At 38.7% G+C, this 22819-nt stretch overlaps 1 protein-coding gene and 1 long non-coding RNA gene across 2 annotated transcripts; one reads left to right on the forward strand and one right to left on the reverse strand.

Moving 5' to 3' along the window:
- Positions 1 to 143: 143 nt before the first annotated feature.
- On the reverse strand, positions 144 to 15223 carry LOC136711852 (uncharacterized). The gene is made up of 3 exons (XR_010804784.1): positions 15137 to 15223; positions 4376 to 4418; positions 144 to 2098 (listed from the first exon to the last, which is right to left on the reverse strand). It is a non-coding gene; the product is annotated as an uncharacterized LOC136711852 (long non-coding RNA).
- On the forward strand, positions 3026 to 21277 carry ctdsp1 (CTD (carboxy-terminal domain, RNA polymerase II, polypeptide A) small phosphatase 1). The gene is made up of 7 exons (XM_066688407.1): positions 3026 to 3380; positions 15180 to 15331; positions 17472 to 17573; positions 19075 to 19131; positions 19832 to 19924; positions 20262 to 20447; positions 20944 to 21277. The coding sequence occupies exons 1-7, from the start codon at positions 3305 to 3307 to the stop codon at positions 21070 to 21072; spliced, it is 795 nt and encodes a 264-aa protein (XP_066544504.1). The 5' UTR covers positions 3026 to 3304; the 3' UTR covers positions 21073 to 21277.
- Positions 21278 to 22819: the final 1542 nt, after the last annotated feature.

Below are 22819 nucleotides of genomic sequence, written 5' to 3' on the forward strand. Positions count from 1 at the left end.
CCAGATGGTCCTATATCAGCACACTGGTGAAAACACAAACAAAGCACACATATAAAGTCCAGGACCTTTCTCCAGTGCTTGCAACATAAAACACTTTAAATAGTAACCAAAATGAATACATTTAAACCCAAAAGCTGTACCAATCATGAGGCATTGCATCATTTAATGAACAATCGAATGGGCAGTCAAGTCTAATCAGAAATGTAGTTACTGACACTATGTAATGCGTGTGTATTTTGTAACAGAACTTACATATTTTGACATTAACAAAACTCAACCAATAGCGCCCCCTTCTGTCCATCCGTGGTACAACCCCTACACTCATCAAACTACATTATTCTGAAGCGGTAGACACAGAGAGCTATTAAGCCCATCAGCCCAGAGAAGGACACACAATAACCAGAGTGACTTCAGAAAACAAAAGCAATGAATCTGTGGTCACTTACTTCCTACTAGAGGTCAGTACAATTGTAGCCAAGACCATAAGGGATATTATATGGTTGTATGAGTATGAGACACATTTTTACAGTATAATCTCAACCATATATACATTAAGTGTAATTTGATGGTAATCACATCACACATAAATATTGAGAATTTTAGTTAAATTGTGTTTTTTGTATTTGTTTTCTGAGTTTCAATTTTGCGAAGGGCGCTTAACCAAATACATTTTCATTTTTTTTTTTTTTTTTTTTTTTTAGTTTTTCTGTTAATAAATTAACGAAATGTAAATATGCATATCAATCAACATTAAATCGACTATTTCATCAACATGCTACTTAATAAGTGTCTTGCTGTGCTAACTAGCCCTGGCGGGTTTTGAGGATGCGCAGGCCTGCGGTGCGCTGTGACGAGGACTGTACTTTTTTGACTCTCCCTAACCGGCTTTCGCCTTTGGGCCGTTTCAAGGCTCCCCTCTGCGACTACTCCTTGCCAAAAAAGTTAGCAGGAAACTTTTACAAAAAGTGTTCGCGTCCGTCCAACCAGCCATCACACTGAAACCTTTCAACCCCCGTAACTTTCACACGAATTACACGCATTTCGGCGTCATTGAAAGAAACCCGAGTAAAACCCGAGCCGAGCGCAGCGGAGGCCTTTAAAACGTTGTTTGCGCGCAGTGTTTTATCCACCTTAAACAGGCAAATCATTTTATGTTTTAAATATTATGTTTTTTGTTTTATTAAACGGGTATATTTAAAGCACTGTACATGTATGTTGTTTGCACACACATGTACAGAACGATAGCGCTTTAAAAAGAACAGAACCGAGTTGTGGACCCCACCGCTTTAAATGAAAGGCCAAAGGTGTGTCACTTTCCCTTTCAATAGAAACGCCTTACATTAGTATTAGTACTTTAAACTCTGCCCAGGGAAAGAGCCGGACAGGTAAAAGTATACATGCATAACTGTATACAAGAGTAAAAAGTAATACATTACCGTTTATATTATTATTATTAAACATGTAGCTTTTACTACAATCCCTAGGCACCTAAGAAAGGTTGGCATATCAAGGGCATCAGTGTGAATTTGAATCATTTGAATTGAATGTTGAACATGCGATACTATAATAATAAAAACAAACCATAATCCTAACTAACTTGGTGTGTATATCTATTTTCCACGTCACACCTGCAAAGCGTTTGATTTCGTCTTCCCATTTCTGATGTGGTCGTCTCGTCTTTTCTCATCTCCTGGTATCCATTCAGAAGCTTCCCTTGCCCACCTTTGGTCTGTTCTGGCAGTGTGTCCGGCCCCTTGCCATTTCAACACTTTCGCTCTATCAGCGATGTCGCATACTTTGGTTTGTTCTTGGATCCATTCATCTCATACATATGGGGGAGTTGTTTTTATCGTCACTGTGAGTTCGGTAAGCGAGTCTGAAATTCTCCTACGAACCACATTTTCATTCTTCATTGTGCGTTGCATGACAGGGAGCTCACTGTATACACTGGCAATGAGATGCTTTGGGAGTCTATACAAATGAGTATTGTCTGATTCTTGTGCCTCTTTCTAGGCATTACCACGTTTCTCTGTTTCCTCTGTTGTGTCCTTGAAACCATCAGGAACAGACTCAACAGATTCAGCGCAGACTTGTTTTCCTAGGTTAAAAAAGAGAGAGAAAGAGAGGGATGGTAGCATGTTAAGTATTATAATAAGGGCAAAGCATACATAAAACAGCAATATGACCAGCCCAAAACCATATCTTCACATGTGTTTGTTGATGTGTTACGGCACAAACAAACATGTAAACAGACTGGCCTACGCTGGCCGTCTCGCTCCCGGGCCCTGAGAGCGTATCTCCAGGAATGCGCTCGGCTCGGGGAGGCCAGGAGTCTTCGTGGCCGTCGGGTCCGGGCGCCCCGTGAATGGCGGCATTGTGCCCCGCTTCCCGTGGAGGCCTGCTCCAGACCGCGCTCCGCCTTCTGCACAGATGCCCCTCTGCTGGGAGCCCGACACATGCCAGCCGGCCCTGATCGCGCCCGGCCAGGCAGCATCCTCTGTCAGAGGATGCTGCCCGGCCGGGCGCGATCAGGGCCGGCTGGCAGGCCGGCTGGCGTGTGTACGCCTGGAAGCAAACGCTTCACACACACTACTCTACAGTTACACAATGATATACAACCACTATACATACACCCACCTTCCAAACACACAGGCTACTCCAACCCATCCTCCTTCCAACTGGGCTCTAGAACAGAAAGAGCCATCCGGGGGCGACAACGATATGAAACTGTGCTCAATCAGTACATTTATTAGTCTTAGCCCAGTTTCCTAAACGTCAAGCGCCAGGCCACACGCCGCACCAGACACCTGCGTACGCCATCCCAACACCCCCCCCCCGTTTCTAATTCTAATTCTCAGTTTTCATACAATTATTATTATTTGATGTAACTCTCTATGCACCCATCTATCTATGTATCCATCTATGTGTCTCTCTCTGTTGTGGTCGGGTCCCAAACCCACATCCTGGGCGCCGGTGCCCCTTTAAGAGGGAGGGGAGGCCTTGAAACTGCCAAGTTCCATGTTTGTATCTTGAAATCGAGAGCAGCGCCGCAGAAACTCCATGTTGTAACAAAGTTATCAGCGAGAAACTCCCCCCTTTTTATTCTTTTTTTATTTTCCCTTTCTTTTCTTTTTGACATCTCGATGCAGGCGACCACGCACCGATCTATATGCATAGATTACAAAGTTGCAATATTAACAAAGCGCGGTTGCCGTTTTAACTTTTTGTAAATAGTAGAATATATATATATATATATATAACAGTATAAACTTTAATCTGCAGCTCCACTGGCCTTGCGGATCTAATGGACACCCAGTCCACGTCTATAATCACGCAAGTAAGCAGAGATGAAGAGGTGAAGACTCCTCTGCGAGAGAAAGGTAAGGGTGAAGTTATGGAGGCTGCCATCGGGCTTGTTTTTGCGCCTCACATGTCAAGATACATCTGGTTTATTTGGGGCGGTGTTTCCGAAAGTCGCCACCGAGGATCTGGAAAACAGTCTCGATGTGTTTGAAAGCGCAGGTTGGCCATTGCTATTCGTGCTCGCACATGATGAGCAGTTGCAAAAGTATTTTGACAACTGCTGGGAAAGTTTGCGGCGGCGGCGCCACTGCGCCAGGCAGGTGACTGAGAGGGGGCTTCTCGGCTCCGCACGCCGCTCCCGGGGCCTTGTTGGCCTCTTTTACAAGTTGGATGAGTTACATATCTTTTACCGGAGTTAGCTTTTATGTCTTTTAATGCCGTGACTTTTGAAGGCAGGGGGCGGGGCCCGGACACGTCGGTGGCGGCCGTGTTGCGCAGAGCTGCACAATCGCGCCGATGCCATTGGTGGAGCCGCGCAGAACTGCGGGCTTCTGCGCAGTACGAGAAACGGCACCGTAGGCCTGTAGCGGGCAGTCTGGTCGCTTTCCTTGCCAGCTTGTTTTGAGAACTTTCAGTTTAATTTAATTTATTTATCTATATTTTTAATTAAGCTTCTTATCGATTGGTTATTGATTGGGAAGTGGGAAACGCTTGTTTGAAACACGGTTAGACTGGTGTGGGAAACACGGAGCGCACGGTAGTTTTCACGGCGCTATTTAACGTTTCTTGACTGGGTACGTAAAGTATGCAAGCGTTTCAGTGACAGGTTGTCGTGCAGTTTGCGTGATATCCAGAGCTCTGGTTTCGTCCGCACAACGGTATTCTGTCAATTTCCGCAATGTGAGCGGGATTATGATTACTTTGTAAAGTCTGTGCAAACACATACATGCCTGTGTGCTGGATTAAACATGCTTTGACTTTGAAGTAAGTTTTTTTTTGTCGTTGTTATGGCACATACAGTGTTTTAGAGACTTAAAAACAGCGAGACATTGGAGCTGTTTGATCTAGTAACCTGGTTATCTGGCCATGGAAGTGTCTCAGGTCCTCCTCTGCTTCTGAAATATATAGAAAGGAATTGATTTCAGCACACAGTGATACAAAAGTGATGTTCTCCAGAAATGGTATCCAGTCTTCCAATACTTGGGATAGGATGCACCTACACCCCCATATCCTGTTTCACACAAGTATTGACTGTTACTTTAAACAACACTGAGAGTTGGGCCTTTCCCTATATTGAAGTGGATTTACATCAAATGCGTAACATGTAACCCAAATCAGCTTTGAATTGTCACCTAGGAAATAAAAAGTACCATGATACATCGATCCTCCCATTTCATTTAAAGTTAAAAACAAAGCCCAACAGTAGTCTTGGAAATGTGTAGAAACAGCTGACGCACCTATATTCTCACGCATTGATTTCTTAACAGATGTGTTTTAATTAAGTTAATGCAGTGTAATTGGATTCTTTTAGTCTTCATATGATTCGTCTGATTTCTTGACATGCCTTTAAAAACAGCCATGCTATTGCAGTGGGACATCTTTCATTTCAAGACAATAATCTCAATCTAAATCTGATTGCTTAGGAGTTAAAAGACCTATAACAGGCTTCTAGTCACAGGCTTCTGTCTGCTAGAGAGGAAGGGATAGCTCTAGAAGCAACAGCTGGACCTACAGATAAAGCAAGAGACTTAAACTCAGCTGGCATGTGCTACACACAGGTACGCTAATGCTTTAAATTCATTGTGACATGAAAAGCACATACTGTAGCAAGTCCTGTTCAAATGTGTATCTGGAGGCTCTTGGTTGTCTCATTTGGTAACACAGGATGGCCCCTATAGTCCAGAAATGGTCAGCTTGACTTTGTGAAAATGAGAAGACAGCCGTTAGCTCACTTTCAGAGGAAGCGTGTTAATTGTCTTTTATTTGTATCTTTCCATACATGGATATGTTGACTTGTACTTAACATATAATTGTCTCTAGAGACCCCTGGTAATTCCTTGATTTAATTTATATTGATCTCCCTTACTGGTGTGAGGCTGGCAGGGGCGAGCCAAGCTGATTAACAGTTGCTGATTCCAAAACTGGAAGGGTAAAATAAATCCATATCATTTGCAATTCCAAATTAATAATAAAGCATCAATTACTCCCTGATAAGATTCTTCTCTTCCAACTAATAGGTCGGTCCATCCATGCAGTACTGTGACTCAACAGGCTATCCTGCACGTGGAGGTGTGGAAAGAATACTTCTGCCTGTTGTGCTCTTAGCCTTTGATCATGCAAACTCAGTGAATTGGAGTAATATATATGAAGCAACTTAGATTACCCCATTAAACACAAGTTTAATACACAAGAGGTAGTGTGTCTTTAATATACACTCACCTAAAGGATTATTAGGAACACCATACTAATACTGTGTTTGACCCCCTTTCGCCTTCAGAACTGCCTTAATTCTACGTGGCATTGATTCAACAAGGTGCTGAAAGCATTCTTTAGAAATGTTGGCCCATATTGATAGGATAGCATCTTGCAGTTGATGGAGATTTGTGGGATGCACATCCAGGGCACGAAGCTCCCGTTCCACCACATCCCAAAGATGCTCTATTGGGTTGAGATCTGGTGACTGTGGGGGCCAGTTTAGTACAGTGAACTCATTGTCATGTTCAAGAAACCAATTTGAAATGATTTGACCTTTGTGACATGGTGCATTATCCTGCTGGTGGTCATAAAGGGATGGACATGGTCAGAAACAATGCTCAGGTAGGCCGTGGCATTTAAACGATGCCCAATTGGCACTAAGGGGCCTAAAGTGTGCCAAGAAAACATCCCCCACACCATTACACCACCACCACCAGCCTGCACAGTGGTAACAAGGCATGATGGATCCATGTTCTCATGCTGTTTACGCCAAATTCTGACTCTACCATCTGAATGTCTCAACAGAAATCGAGACTCATCAGACCAGGCAACATTTTTCCAGTCTTCAACTGTCCAATTTTGGTGAGCTTGTGCAAATTGTAGCCTCTTTTTCCTATTTGTAGTGGAGAAGAGTGGTACCCGGTGGGGTCTTCTGCTGTTGTAGCCCATCCGCCTCAAGGTTGTACGTGTTGTGGCTTCACAAATGCTTTGCTGCATACCTCGGTTGTAACGAGTGGTTTTTTCAGTCAAAGTTGCTCTTCTATCAGCTTGAATCAGTCGGCCCATTCTCCTCTGACCTCTAGCATCAACGAGGCATTTTCGCCCACAGGACTGCCGCATACTGGATGTTTTTCCCTTTTCACACCATTCTTTGTAAACCCTAGAAATGGTTGTGCGTGAAAATCCCAGTAACTGAGCAGATTGTGAAATACTCAGACCGGCCTGTCTGGCACCAACAACCATGCCACGCTCAAAATTGCTTAAATCACCTTTCTTTCCCATTCAGACATTCAGTTTGGAGTTCAGGAGATTGTCTTGTCCAGGACCACACCCCTAAATGCATTGAAGCAACTGCCATGTGATTGGTTGGTTAGATAATTGCATTAATGAGAAATTGAACAGGTGTTCCTAATAATCCTTTAGGTGAGTGTAGATTTTCTATCAGATAAATGCAGTCTACTTTAATTTTTCAAGAACAATAATTTACATTTTTTTAAAGTTTATTCAGGTGTATGACATTTAATCTAATCATAATGGCATTATTGTAATATTTACTCTAGATGTACCTGTTTATGGACAGAGATTTCCCCATCCAGTGTCCTTATAAAGTATTCATGGGGCTGGATGTAATCATTTTGATAATATTAGGGACTTTAGTGGGCACAGCTTGTATATTTTCTATCTGAAACATTGTATCGTGTGCTGAGGAAACTGAGACCCATGAAAACAGGCACTTGAAGTCTACTCATCAAGAGACCCAAGTTCTTACTGTAGTTCAAATGTGTGTATTTGGATGTTAATAACATATATGCTAATAAATATCCATCGGGCGTAACTTCTTTATGTTACCCTCCTGTTTAGCTGTATGAGCATTAGTTCAAAAACTATTTCTGTGCATGGCAGTCTTGAGAGCTTTACCCGCTTTTTATAAAGGACACTGATTCATCTAATAGCCAAACAATAATCAATCAGATATTATATAAGAGAGGGGGGCAAAAGCACATGCACGCCGTCTTCAAGACACACTGGATTCTACCTGACCAAGAGAACAAGCAGGATTCAGAAGATTATATTCTAGACTCAGGTTATGAACTTCCCAGTTCCTGGGCTTATTGACTACAAGAGAGCAGAGAGCATTTCATTCAGTCTGTACTTGTTTGGCCAGCCGTCCTCTTAGAAATGAAAACGTTGAGAAAACATACATACGTTTCATCCAAAATATCTCCAACAACACCACATCAACATTCACACTTCAGCAAGACACAGACAAAATCAAGATCTGCAAAGGAGCGTGTCGGGGAATCACTATCTTTGCAAGACTCATCGCAGCAAAAGTGTTCAAGCCTGTGGACTGGGAAGGAAAAGGAAATGGGATAAACAGCAGTCGATCAAAAAAGGTTTATGATCACCATAGTCATTATGATCATCAAACATACTCATAAAGACATGCAGATACATGTTGTTGTTTTACTGGTGAGCTTATAATATATATTTTTTTCTCACTTATTTAAAAGCAGAAGTAAATGTGCCCATAGCTCTGTACTCTCCTATAATTTGAAATATATTAATGCCGAGTGGAGCAGCCAGTTCATCCCAGAGAAGCATGAGAAGTAGCAAGGCACATCAGATTGCATCCAGTCACTGAATACATTTTAACAGTTTCAGACCAGAATGATTGTAGAATAAGTTAGTTGCGGTGAATAATATATTACTGTATGCCCTAGATGAATGCCAATTTATAGTAAGATTCCTTTTTACCCATTTAATTATTTTAATTTTAATAACTTGGGTATCTTTAAACCACTGTTCTTCCAAATTATTTGAAAGAGCCATATGCTTTGCTCTGATTTTCACACTTTGTATTTTTCCAGCAAGAGAAACATTTCACATGGTTTTTATGGGATATTTATAACCAAGTTAACATTTTTGGTCACATAAAGCAACATTTACACTGCAGTTTTCACATGCTTTGACATAGAAAAGCATCAATTTCATGCACACCAAAATAAATCAAGTTTGCCAAATGTAACAGCTTGTCTTTCTAGAATACTGCATGCATGGCGCTCTGTACAGGCCTTGGACAACCACAGTATGTTGTTGGCATTATTTCTTCTGGCGTGCAGTCTGTTTTTCTATAGCCACAGTTTGAATGTAGTAAGGAAGTGGTGATGAATGGAACGTTTTATTTTGCTATTGTAACTACTGTAGTGTTCTGTCTGCTTCTAAAGCTACGATTCCCATACATGACTCGAGAACTCGGTTGGGAAAAGACAGATTATTTGTTTTTATTTTAAATCATGCTATAACAGGGACTTTTAGCTCTGGAAAGCAAATACTTATTTAATTGCTGTTTATACTGATTTGCAATGTTCTTAATGAGGCCTTTTTTTAAGAGTTCAGTCTTCTAGAGTTCTGGCAGTTTGGATTCTGTATTAAAATTTTACAGAAACTAACATGACTACCAGTTGGTTCTGCAGTGTTTTATGACTAGAGGACTCAAGGTGAGTTTGTGTAAATACTAAAACAATGAATTCAATAGGCAGTACCTCTACTTTTTGTAATTTTTCCATTTATTGAAGACATTTGATTGCTTCTGTATGAATTACAGGCACCTGTGCTATCTAGAATTTTATTAGAATACACAATCTTTATGTTTACAAAAGATCATCAACACACTTTCACTTTCAGTTACACATTTTGTCTTCGGTTTATTATGCATTTATAAGGTTTTCAAGAGAAATAAAGGATTCTGAAGATTTTTTAATCCTGTTTTTTTCAAAGGAATCCAAGTGTTTTCATGATTTTGTTATGTCACCAATAATGGCATAAAATATTTACTTGACCCAGCCACTTCTGGCAGCAGTGTTATGATATCAAGATCCTGAGAAACGAATGATTCAATTTGCGTTGCAAAAGCCAATGTAAACATAGCTGGTAATTGACCATATTCAAAGAGTAAGCAGCAACAAGAACTTCATTAGTACTGTTGCCAAGCAGTGTTTATTTATTTTTTTAAGCAGTTGTTAACATGAAATTATATACACCTCTGGAAAAAATTAAGAGACCACTTAACATGGATTTCGGAGCTTTTCCAGAGCTGTATATATATTTATATATACAAATTCTTCACTACGTATACATAATAAAAATACATTGTGGGACTAGTCTTTTCAATGGCACAACAAATTGTTTTCATTTTGTTAACTTGTATTTTGGTTGTCGTTGACATTGTTTCATCAGACAAAATAACTGCAAAGTTTCTAAATATTTCGGAGATGAACATCAGTTGCTACTTTATCTGTTTGGGTGCCTTGTCTTTTGTACTGTGTAGACAAGTAAGGCCTTTCTGGTACATCTGATACCTGAATTCCACATCGCTAATCCTTTCATAAACCAGCCAGAGATACGAAATCAATTTTAGTTTCCAATTGACAATGTTTTGTTTATGTGAATCCTGTCATTAAATCCGTGTTGTTTAATCTTCTATGTTATTTAAACAGTTCATACTTTTAGAAGATTGTTTAAAACCAGGGGCAAAAGTGACTGAATTTCTGGGACGTTTGATGCGTATCTTTTGTCTGCTTGCCTATACTTGCCAAAGTAGAATTAAGATTCCAAGTATTTCAATCTTGGAGGTAGAAAAGGTATCTGGACATGTATAGTGCTTAAAAAGATTTATTTTGGAATTTATTAGACTGTGGGTTTGATTGTTTAATACATATTTTAGAAGTGTGGCACACTTTGCCAGTTAAAAGGCATCAACAAAACTGTTTACAGTTTATATAGATCATAACAACATTGAAGAATAAAACGCCTAGACTATAACACTGGTGACTTGTTTTAGGTAACAAATTACTTGATACATATTTAGATTTCCCGAACACATTATTGTGGTTTCCAGTGCTCCAGTGGCATTTAGACTGGTTTTAGCCAACATGCTGTGCCTTACAGTGTGCAGCGCAGGAGGCTGCCTGTGCCCCGCGGAAACTCACTTTGAAATGTCAGGTAGAAAGCCGAGTTTGGCTAAATGCCATAGAGAGTCGAGGAGGTGGAGTCTGTAGGGGATTGTCTTTTTACTGTAGTACACAACAGCACCTTCTGTCACTGGGTGGCTCCCTGTAGGACCAGATGTTATCAGCCAGAGCTCTATTTGTCCTCTGGTTGCCTTTATTTGTGCACCCTTTACAGTCTGGAATGGCCCTGTGTGATGCATTGTCCTGATTGGCTGTGGGTCTTTTTCAGAGCGCCTACACTTGTTGTCTTCCACTAACCCACGTCAGTGTAGGTTTGTAGTGTCAACTTGAACAACGCCGTTTGCCTGTTTCCAATTTGGTGCATAAGGCAGGATTTTTAACATGTTTTGAGAAAGAAAATAATCTTCTGTGAATTCTTCACCCTATGTGTGATGTTGCATTCTCACAAGTAGTAATATATGCATTGAGTTAAGAAGCCATTGTGGAACATTTGAATTCCTTACGCTTATTTATTATATGTAGAAAACTGCAGAATTAAGCAATTGCTGATGGTTTGGTCTTCTGTAGGTGGCAATAGTGCAGTAATGGTGATGAAAATGGAATAGAGATCGCTTGTAGGATCCACAGGTGAAGTGTGAATAGGTTTGAGATGGTGCCGTCCAAGACTTGCTGATTAGTTAGTGATGGGCAAGGACACAAATAATAATTTGGAACGATGCACGCCAAAGTAGGGTAAAGGGCTTTTCTTTTGATTCGGAGACGCCTGTTATTGAAACTATCAGGCACGAAGGAGAGATTTGGAAGAGTTGGAGCGGTTGGTTTGCTGATGTGGGGAGGCCAGCCAAGGGAGAGCTGCTAGAGTCCAAACTAAAAGAACTGAAGCCCGCAGCAGGAACTGTGAAGAGTTGGAATTAAAATAAAATCAAGACAAAGATATCGGGAGTGTGCCAGGCAAATGAGCTGCTGAGAGTAGGGCTGGGTGGGGTGCAGGGTAACACCAAGGTTCTTGACAGAGCCGGAAAGAGAGAGAACGCCAGAATTGAGAGTAATGCAGAGCTCATTAATCTATTAATAAAAAGGAGAAACATCTGTAAGTGATCTATAATGAGGAAACGTAATAAAAATGAAGTGACAGAAAACCCCACTTTAGAATTTCTTTGTTCCCCTCCTTAAACTGATAGATCTTACTTTATTAGCACGCTTCATTTCATACTGTGATCTGCCGTTACCCTGTAAACTCTCTCACGGGTGAGTCGATAGATAGGCATTGATGTGTCTGCAGTTGAAGCCAATGTAGGTTATAAGAGGAAGTTCATTATGTGGGTGGGTAGAGATGTGGTTTGTGTCTGTTCTCATGATCATTGCTCTGATAAGTCGAATTATACAATACTGAAACACACAATCAAATTTACATAATATTTCTCGGAAGTCTTTTGACAATTTGAAAAAGGAAAAATAAACATATGACTAAATTAATGAAATTAGAAATTAGTAGTGTGTACAGACACTTTTAAGTATTCATCCTAGTATGTTTGCTTCATTGTTGTGTCTGGGTACGTTATTCCAGACTCCCACACCCCTCTAGAACCTTACGGGATTGTAAATACTTCTTCTAAGCTAATTTCTTAGTTTCTTGTTATGATATTACATCTTGTTTGCAAGGGAACATTTAAATCACTGTATGCCAATTTGGCAAACAGTGTAAGATGTTTCTGTAGTTTAATTATGTATTTGTTTCCTTGGAAATATGGAAAAAGCACTAAGTGTAGCTCAGTGTGCATCTGCGGAGATGACAGCTGGTGCACAGTGAGAGCCAGGAACTACCCAGGGTCTCTCCACCTGTTACCTGGTGCGATCACACCTGTGAACAATACGGTTAATTATAAATTGTTCCACAACATTAAAGGAGATGAGAGAGCCCTGTTATGTTTTTCCCCTTCCAATTGTAGACACTACTAAAATGATCTGGATTCTTGGCAAAAGACAGCTGCTGACTTCACAAGTCTGAAACACACTCCTCTGTTAGTTTCTGAAGCTGGTCAAAAACTCTTTGTCAGCATACTTAGTTGATAGAGTGAGTTTAAGTATATGAACTATTGATTATTCGAATCTTTGTAGCAGTCCTCTGGTGGCAGCTCTCTGCAAGAACACTCCATTCTGACTATAAATTCTGTTCTACTGTTACTTCACTCCCTTGCTTTTCCTGTTCTTATTTTGGTTTGGCCGGGCACTCGGCAGCAAAGGGCTGTGGGTCGGCGACATGGCAGCATTCCAGAAAAAAGCGAGGGAAGGAGAGGGAGAAGAGAGAGTGAGAGGCAGGAGCAGGGGCCTGTGTTTCTCTGGTTTAAGGGGATTTGGTAGATTCCTTCAAAACGCCCTTTCCAGGACATTCTCTGTCTGGTGGTGTTGTATATTATTGTGTCCATCTTTGTTCAGAAGATAAGGAAGCAGGCAGTCTTCACTGTTAATCCGTGCACATTTGTAACTTACATTATTTTATTTTTATTCAAGGAAGTTATGTGTCAAATCTTTAATTGATGCAGAAAGCAATGCCTGGTTATTGAATTATGCATTTGGTAGCTAATTGTGATTACAATGTGAAACTGTAAATCAGAATAAGGACTAACTTAAAGATGATTATTTTATTTGTATTCAAGTCAGTATAAGAGTGTATATAAATATAATTGATAATGTTTCTCTTTGACTGGCCAAAAATATATTCTTCCCAGTACTTGGCCTTCAGTGTTCACTTATATGTTGTTTTCGGGAGCCTATAGGCCTATTTCTCATGTTGTGATCGAGCTGCTTATGTTCACAATCAGAATGATAAACCTCCAGGATTTTAGTACAGTACCGTAATCGGTTGTTTTAATTTCCACTGTAGTCTCCATATAGTTATACCAGCAAATTCCAGTTCTGTATTGCATCCATATATTTTACTGTAACTGTTTCCCCCATACCTCTGCAGTTTTAAACATTTGACAGAGCACAGGGGAATTAACATGTGCCCCTTCAAATGCACTGTTTAACTGCATGCTATAGCTCAGTAAGTTATCAAGGGCCCCCCAGGATCTCCAGTGTAAGAGTATAGCAAAATAAATAAATCATGCAGTTACTCCCCTGTGTATCTTACTCCTTGTTGCAGAGAGCTGACACATTCAGTTTCCTACCTGCACCTTTCAATATTGATGCATCTGCCTAATGTTTCCCCTAATGTGAACACCTCCGAGAGGCAGAACATTCACTAGTGTATTAAAATTGAGTTTTTAATCCATACTGTGGCATCCTAAAGATTTCCAGTTTCTTTTCAGCTTCTGTTCAACTTCTTATGATGAGATGATGACTTGTTTTGGTTTGTGGTTTCAGATTAAAACCATAAATCCCAGCGCAGCGAATTATTGTTATCTTTTCATGTGAACAGCATTCAGTCTGACTGTCATTGTCCACGGCAAATCTTGCGTTTGATTCACCTTGCGCTAGTATTAGATCTTGGTTCGGTATTTAAACTGGATTTAATCAGGAACCTCACTTATTTACAGATCAGTCTAAAATTCAGCCAGTCTACTTGACTATTTTCCATGTGAAACCCTAACATGATGTCACCGTGAGCTTGATAGCTTGTTTGTACAAAGTTTCATGTTTCTTGCTGTGGGCGTGCAACATATCATTAAGTTGTAGTAGTGATCAAATTACAAAGATGGACCCTAACATGAGACTGCCGTCATTCATCCGGACTGGAATAGCACCCAAGTCATGACAGGACACCAAAAGCGCAAGAAAAGCTACTTTTAGCTGTCAATGATCCAAAACATGCTGACCTGCAGAAGCAGTAGTAACTGGAGAAAGATTTAATGGGGTTAAAGTTTTTAGAGGCCCTTCCGAATGATGGATTGCTGGCAAGTGTAAATGACAAATGCAGTATCTTAATTAGAATGAGTAAGACATCAAACCAGCTCAATCTGGGGGCCAGAAGTTACATTTCATGTATGTTGTGATTAGATGAAGTAAATACTTGTTTGCACTGGGTTTAATAAACACAAAGTACAACATGAATGACCTGGCAAAACCAGTTCCTTCCTGTAGTGTAGACTATTACAACATATTGCTTTTCTCCTTTATTACTATTCATAATACAGTATCTTCCACTAAAGATATGTATATTTGGGTTCACAATCAGAGGATATGTACCTAGGAACAAAATCTGTGCAATCTGTGCACGCCCTGGATAAGGGCAACTGCCAAGAAATAAAAATAATAATAATAATAATAATAATAATAATAATTTTATATGTGTAAATCTTAAGATCTTACAGCCTGTGTCTCATTAAAATGTAAACCAGACAAACAAAATCCATGGAATGAAACCTACTAAATCAAAGAATGTATATACATGTACAGATATGTGTATTTATATACATATCTAAAACTACTTTTTAGACTAATCTAATCTAATTATCTAAACAATTGTATTGTATTATCTAATCCAGTAATGTGATCACCATTCGTTTTTGAGTATGCATTGGTTAATCATCTGTGCAAGTGTCCAGTTTGAAACCATTATGAAATAGTTAAGTAACATCTAAAGTAAGTACTTTAGTATAAAGTGTGGACATTTAAAGTGACAGGGAGAGTGATTCCTCTGTACTGACGGTGAACAGTAGTACCTTGAGGGAGTAAGTGTCTTTGTTTCTTGTTTTCTTGTCACAGGTTCTCCAGCTCATGCCTCCTCCTCAAAGAAGCCTCGCAGTCGGGGCATCTTCCAAAGTCTGTTCTGCTGCTTCTGCCACGACGAGCCCGATCATGTCCCCGTCAACAACAACGCCCCCCTCTTAGTGGAGGAGAATGGAACGGTCTCAAAAGTAAGCCTCCACATAAATGCCACTGTTCACATTCACATCAGATTAATGTTTAAGGAATTGTGATTATAACCATGCATAGGAAGTAGCATTCGACACGGATTGTTCTGTTGGTTTTGACACATGTCACACTTCCGATTTGTCCAAGTCTGAATCCAACACTGCGTTTAAAATAAAAGTAGTAAAGTCTAAACTGGTCTCACTGGTATCGATATTGAATGCAATGTGTAAGACGCCACTAAAGTCTAGCCCACAACTTAACCTTGATCCACCCGCAAATTACGAAATTGTATCCTGTTGCGTTTTGATTTATAAATAGTATAACTTAGCTTCTCACCGTAAATTAAACTGAGAGAAGGTTCACATTTGTAATTGACAAATTCACAGCCAGATCAGATATTTAATTTGATTAAGTCCAAGGTGTCAAGTTCAAATGTACGCCTTCCTATGGCTTTTTTTAGTGATTATATAGGCTAGGAAATATTTGCTACGTCTCTGAGGCACAGAAATAAATAACAACCTGAGATCTCTTGAAGAAGATATGCTGAACCTCAAACTACAAACCAGTTATGTCCATCCAGTCATGTCCGTTTGTACACTTCTTGAGATTGTTTCTACGTTCCTTTATGGTGAGCCTGCTCTAGAACAGCTTCAGGTATTTACCTCTTCTTTATTAAAGATTGCAGACATGAAAACATAATGTATTTTATTTGCTTTTAGAAGTCGTGAAAGCAGCTCTTTGATTAGTTTTGCACATTTTATTTAGATGACATGCCATAAACACCTGGAATAGTAGTATTACGGTTATGCAATTGAAATGAACAACACTGATGGAAAGAGTATTATTTTTCTCCGCATGTTTTAAATGCATTGTTGGGAGTACTTAGCTCCATCAGCATCAAGCATGAAAGAGTTAAATTACACTCCAGAAAAAACATTTAAAGGTAGGTAGTACATAACTGGGGTGTTAATAAAGATGACACTGATACTGATTGATGGGAGAACATATAACTGCGGTGAGTTAAAAGGCAGTATAGCACTAAACCTGTCTTTGAAAGTTACTCTTTATTTTTTTAGTAACTTCCTAACCTATTTGTGATTTCTATATGAACACATCTGTTGGTGCAGCACAAACTGCCTTCACATCATGAGGTTTTTTCCTTTGCTGAGCTTGTCAGATCTGAAAGAACAAGTTATCCAGGTTGCACTGTACATCTATTAACTTGGAAGCATTGAATAGTAGGTGTTAGCAGGAGGATTGGTCTCTTGTGCTGGGTAATGTAATCCCGGCCTGCAGTTTGCGGTCACATGATCTTGTCATGTCTGTGGAATGCTAGCACTGGGAATAAAGAGCTCCCTTCTGCCCTCTCGTGGATGACTGTCAATACACTGAAGAGCGAAACTGTTTCACACACCTTCATGATACAAACATGATGGGTATCTTATACTTTTTTTAGCTCTTCACTTTATCAGAGATGTGGATAGATGAGAAAAAGTCATACTAAAGTCATGTGCTTGGCAGAATACTATGTATGTATGTTCTGCGTGTTATCTTTGCTGCTGATCTATCATGTACGAGATTGTCATTTATTTTTCTGTGAAAGCGCTTCTGGAAAAATCTGTTTATGAAAAGAAAAACAATATTGGTTGTGTTTTTAAAATTAATTCAAGTGTATTTCTCATGTATAAATGGAATGAAGGAAGAGCTTCCCCACAAACAAAATGATTCCCAGTCAAAACCTGCCCTTTTTATTTTTGAAATATAAAAGGCGTCCTTTGTACTTCTTTAGGAGTATGGTTAGGTTCTTTTCAAGTGTATGAATTCAGAAGTAAAGGATTGATTTATTTTTATATATAACTTACTGTTCTGTATTAAGTCATGCAGAAAATAATATAAATTATTATTTTTAATAATAGTATTGGCTGAAACTCTATTTTAATAAATAAATAAATAAATACTTACATGCATAAACAAATAAATTCAACTATCCATTATTTAACTAGTTTAACTCTGAGCATGATCAGTTTAATAAAATTGAGAAGAAATTACATTCTTTAACTATTTTTATCTTTGTTTATTTGTTTGATTATTGTTATATGTATTTATTCTTCTATTTAGTAACCTCTCTGTTATTTTTTGCAGGTACCAGTAAAGCCCCTACTTCCCCAAATAAAATCTAAAGATTCGGGAAAGATCTGTGTGGTTATTGATCTTGATGAAACACTAGTGCATAGTTCATTCAAGGTAAAACATTTTTAAAAAAAAATTAACGAGATCCACCTTATTTTCACTTTTCTGATTAATGATGCATTTACTCCATGTATTGTGAATGTTATTGAAGCAGACTTGTACTTAAATAAAAATATTAGGCTATTTTGCTTTTAGTCATTGTGCAGGGTTTTATTACAAATACATCACACCACCACAGTATTATGCAGAATATTAATGAAAACCATACCTAATGGGAAAGTGTTCTTTTATAGAAAATTACAAATTTCTAATTGTTCCATTTGCAAATGAACTGTAAAACATACCCCAGACTGGGTCTCAGATTATTGCTAATTTCAACCTTATTTTCTAGCTGTATGTGCCTGTTTCTTGCAACAAATGCAACAATGTCTAATGAACCTCCTGCTGATTTGCTGATATCATGAGTTTGTACACACATGCACCAATGAAACCTCGCATGTGGGACATACTGTAATGTTACTACAGTCTGTGACTGCAGGTAGTGATGACCCCCTAGTCCTCATCGCGCAGACCCTTCATTATCTTGGATATCGAAAGGCATTGATTACGAGTCTCAAAACTCAACCTTTACTATGATGTTTGTGGCAGGAAATGCTATTAACACTTTAAAACGCAGTTCTTTCACCATTGACTTATTAAATTACGGCCACTCATAGATTTTCTAGTATGCTGGTTCTTGTACCACTTGTGCATAGACACACAGCAGATCACACAAAGCAGCTGAGTCATGTGGATGAATCCTGGTACGCTTCATCCGTAGTCGGTGAATACCCTAGTATTTACAAGTTGGATGTCTTCCAGATATAATAACATCTTTCGGAAACTAGAAGTCACCTACTATAATTTTAACATAATCACTCTTTCAGACACTGACATGACTAATAAAGGTGTTTGAATGACTCGACAAATATCTATACAATTTTGAACCCAATGTATGAATATCTATCTCCAAAGTTGTTCAATGTCATTCAATCATACTTTGTTTTATAATTTATTAAACTGTAGTATAAAATTTGAAATTTTAGTTTTATTTTATGGTCACAGGTCATTCTTTACTATTTTATTTGTTCAAGCCATGTAAACATAGTCATAGAGAAAAACAATTTAAAGAGATGCTGTGTGCATCCCTTTTGGCGCAGCTATGAAGCTGTTTTGAGGAATTATTAGCTAAGATACCAATTTAACAAAGTCACAATGATAAATTGCTAAAATGTAGAGGGTTATCAGACTTGTTTGCCAAAGAGGTAGAAGCATGAGGTATGGATTTCCACAGTAGTGTAATAGTGGTAGCTCTCTTTTGTCTTTATGGATTACTTCAGAAGAAGAATTGCACATTTCCATAGACCTCTTAAGTAATATAAATTCAATATTTCAGTTCTCAGATCTTTTTTTTTTTTCTTTTCTTTCTTCAATTTGGACCTGAAGTTAGTGTTAAGGTACTGACCTGCTATGAAGGTCACATTTCAATTGTATTTTTTTTCATTTTTGTAAACAGCCAGTGAACAATGCCGATTTTATCATTCCAGTTGAAATTGACGGGACTGTTCATCAGGTAAGCAAAACATTTCACACATTATAAGTCTTATAATTATAGTGTCCCCATTACTCCTGTATAACATGGTATGGCACTTGATATCCCCTCCAGTATTTCTGTGTCCTTCTCGTTGTATCTTTAAGAGCCTGAATGGCAAAAATTGTTTAGTTGTTTTTAACTCGCTTCCTTACAGAGGCGAGTTACCTGACAGACTCGTGACCAGTGCTGATGAGTTTCAGCAGCAGGTTACTATTTTAGTCTCACGATGAATTCCTGACTTAGTTCTTGGAAGTGTCTGAACATTAATCTCAGTGTTTAGCAGGTCTCTGGTTCAGAAGTTCTTGCAGTGTGCTTTAAGAGCCCTTTAAAGGGAAACGACAATCCTGGGCCTGACGGATCAGAAGACTGAAGACACCTTGTGGTTTTAGGCCTGTGCCTGTTTCAAGTAATCCAGGATAGGCTTGTTCAGATTAAGCCTATTGTGGATAACTTGGTTCAGGAGCAAGACCAACATCTCCAATTTCTTGGGAAGACTGAAATTAATAAAACTTGAATTTGTGAGTCAGTGTGGGGGGGTGTTTTATAATAAATCCTTTGATCTGCATTTCAGGACATTTCAATTCTTATCTCTTCCTCCAACAAAAATGTCTTCTGCATAGGATTTACCTTTATAACCAATAACAGCCATTTGATTTTGGTTTTGTCATTTTGAACACAGGTGTATGTGTTGAAGCGACCTCATGTGGATGAGTTTCTCAAACGTATGGGAGAGTTATTTGAGTGCGTGCTGTTCACTGCGAGCTTAGCTAAGGTAAGAAAGATAGGCCACCTCTTGTTCCATGACTGACATTAAAAGTGTATATAAAATATTGAATATACCATCTAGAGAGCTAGAATAATTATAACTATATAACATTGATAGATTGTGTTTACATTTTTAAAGCAAAGAAACATTAAGGTATAGTTTTAAAGATGCCTGAGGATTGGAGATTGCAAATACAAAATGGGCAACATATATATAATATGCTAAGACCCATCCATAAAAACAAAACCGTAAGGCTTCCGATTGTGTTATTTTGGTGTGTTGTCCAACTTCTAAGTGGGTGTAGGGGTTTTCATCCGGTGTCTTCCTCTGTCACTCATTACAGTATGCGGACCCCGTGGCAGATTTGTTGGACAAGTGGGGGGCGTTCCGGAGCCGTCTGTTCCGAGAGTCCTGTGTGTTCCACCGGGGCAACTATGTCAAGGACCTGAGCCGCCTGGGCAGGGACCTCAACAAGATCATCATTGTGGACAACTCCCCTGCATCCTACATCTTTCACCCAGACAATGCTGTGCGTACTCCCTCATCGTTGGCCGTCTCATTGCCCCTTCCCTTCCTTACAGACTCCTGCTTCTGTGTATTATATTGTTGAGATATTTCAAGATATCTCAATTATTTAAAGATATCTGCAAATCAGTTAGAGATATCTAATTTAAAAGATAATTCAGAGAGATTTTGAAATCATTTAGAGAGAGCTGCAAATGACGTCCTGTTACAGGAAGTGATAATCTCAGCCAAAATACAGGAAGTCATTTGAAGATATCCTGAAATCTTTTATTATTACATCATTTGTAATTCACCCAATCAATAGCTTTGGTGGCCACTAGTGGCCAATACCGGGACAGGACAGGACACTTCATGCTTTTTAAACATGGTTTACCACATCATAGCTGTTCTGTTCTGTTACAAACTTTCACTTAAATAGAGCCTGTAACTCCAGATTAATTCTCAATGATTTTACAATTTAAAACTTGGTCATAATATACATTTTCTCTGGTCCTTCTCAGGTGCCCGTAGCCTCTTGGTTCGATGACATGTCCGATACAGAGCTGCTTGATCTCATCCCTTTCTTTGAGAGACTGAGTAAAGTGGAGGACGTCTATACAGTTCTCAAGCAGCAAAGGACTATAAGCTAACCATCTCCCTGGGCTGTCACAACTGGGGCCGGGATCTGGTGGCTATCGGCTCCACACTGCCCGTCTCTACAGCACACACACAGTCCAGTCAAGCAGAACCAAGCTGGAGGAATCTAAGCAGGTGCCAGTTTCAGAAGAGGAATGAAGCTATGAAGCACTTCTTCAGAAAGAGAATATATTTGTATGTATATACATATGTGTGTATATATATATATATATATATATATATATATATATATATATATATATATATATATATATATACGTATATATATATATATATATATATACGTATATATATATATACGTGTATATATATATATATATATATATATATATATATATATATATATATATACGTGTATATATATATATATATATATATACGTGTATATATATATATATATATATATACGTATATATATATATATATATATATATGTATATATGTATATATATATATATATATATATATGTATATGTATGTGTGTGTGTATGTGTGTGTGTGTGTCTGTCTATATATATACATACATGTAAGATCTTAACACTTGTTCCAGTGTTATTCCTTTCTTTCCAATTATTTGTCAAGACAAGGTTGAGGGAAGGGCCTTCCCTGTTTTTAATGTAGCTGGGGTGAGCCATATAAAGCAACTGAATAAAACCCCAATCCATGTGCAGTCATTGATCTATTTATCTTTTAAAGGAGTGCATTAAGTTCACAGGGCCTGCATTTTGGGTAAACTTATTTGTCATTCCTGCTCTCGAATGAGTAATCCTCACGTGTGCAGTAAACACGAGGAAATTGCAGTATTTGGGGATCAGGGTAACAATCCCATAAAAAGGCAATCATGCTACAGCAGCTCTGGGTGTTTTTTTTCCTCCCTTGTCTTATAATATGCAATGAGAGGCCATGGCACAGTATTCACATGCCTTCATACAATAATCACATTCAACATACAACAGCAGTACTATATGCCAAACCATCATAGTATGCTCAAATGTGTGATTGCCTTATTACAGTGAAGCAGGGCAAAGTAATGAATTTGTTGAATGGGTCTCTTAACCCAACAACATAATGACACCAGTTTGGACTCTGGAATGTGTTTAAGTGTTAAATAAGAAGCTATTCAAACCTTTCGAAGCATGTTGTAAAATGCCTACATGCCTTAACCATGTTTTCCAGTTCGGATGAATCACTAAACCATCACAAACTCCTAATTAGGTTCCGTCTTTATTAACACATCATCTTTAAGACTTTAACATGTGATTTAGGTCTCAGATTGGCAATGCTGGGGAATGTGTATCTCTACCCAAAGAGCAGTGGAGATGTCTGTTGCAGAATCTCAGAGTTTCTTTGGGCAGGAAACACCTCTGGACTGAGAAATGTCCAATTCTAGGGCTGATGAGTTCAGTCTGACCGAGATGCCAGTCAGTGCCAATGTGGATGTTTATTTTTCTACAAACAGCAGCATAACAGCAGGACAAGTCCAGTCAATTGTTGTTGTTTTGTTTTTGTTCTCTTCCTTGTAAAATTGTACATGTTTTTTAAATAGAACAAACGTCTGTAAAAAAAAAAAAAAAACGTAAAAAAACAAACAAAACAAAAACAGAAAACTGCCTTCGTGTTATATATTACATATTAATCTTAGTACTGTGGTCCAGGAAATATAAATCAACACATGCCATAAAGAATTAAAGAGCAATATGTATGGAAATAACATTTTGGTTTTTATAAGCACAATGTTTT

This window comes from Amia ocellicauda, chromosome 16, assembly GCF_036373705.1.
Source record: "Amia ocellicauda isolate fAmiCal2 chromosome 16, fAmiCal2.hap1, whole genome shotgun sequence".
Taxonomy (NCBI): Eukaryota; Metazoa; Chordata; class Actinopteri; order Amiiformes; family Amiidae; genus Amia; species Amia ocellicauda.

Bases quoted from the DNA above. Each gene is read 5' to 3' on its own strand.
- ctdsp1 (XM_066688407.1), top strand. From the start codon at position 3,305: ATGGACACCCAGTCCACGTCTATAATCACGCAAGTAAGCAGAGATGAA. The intron at 19,132-19,831 runs GTAAGCAAAACA...TTTTGAACACAG, and splicing joins TTGACGGGACTGTTCATCAG to GTGTATGTGTTGAAGCGACC. The intron at 19,925-20,261 runs GTAAGAAAGATA...CACTCATTACAG, and splicing joins TCACTGCGAGCTTAGCTAAG to TATGCGGACCCCGTGGCAGA.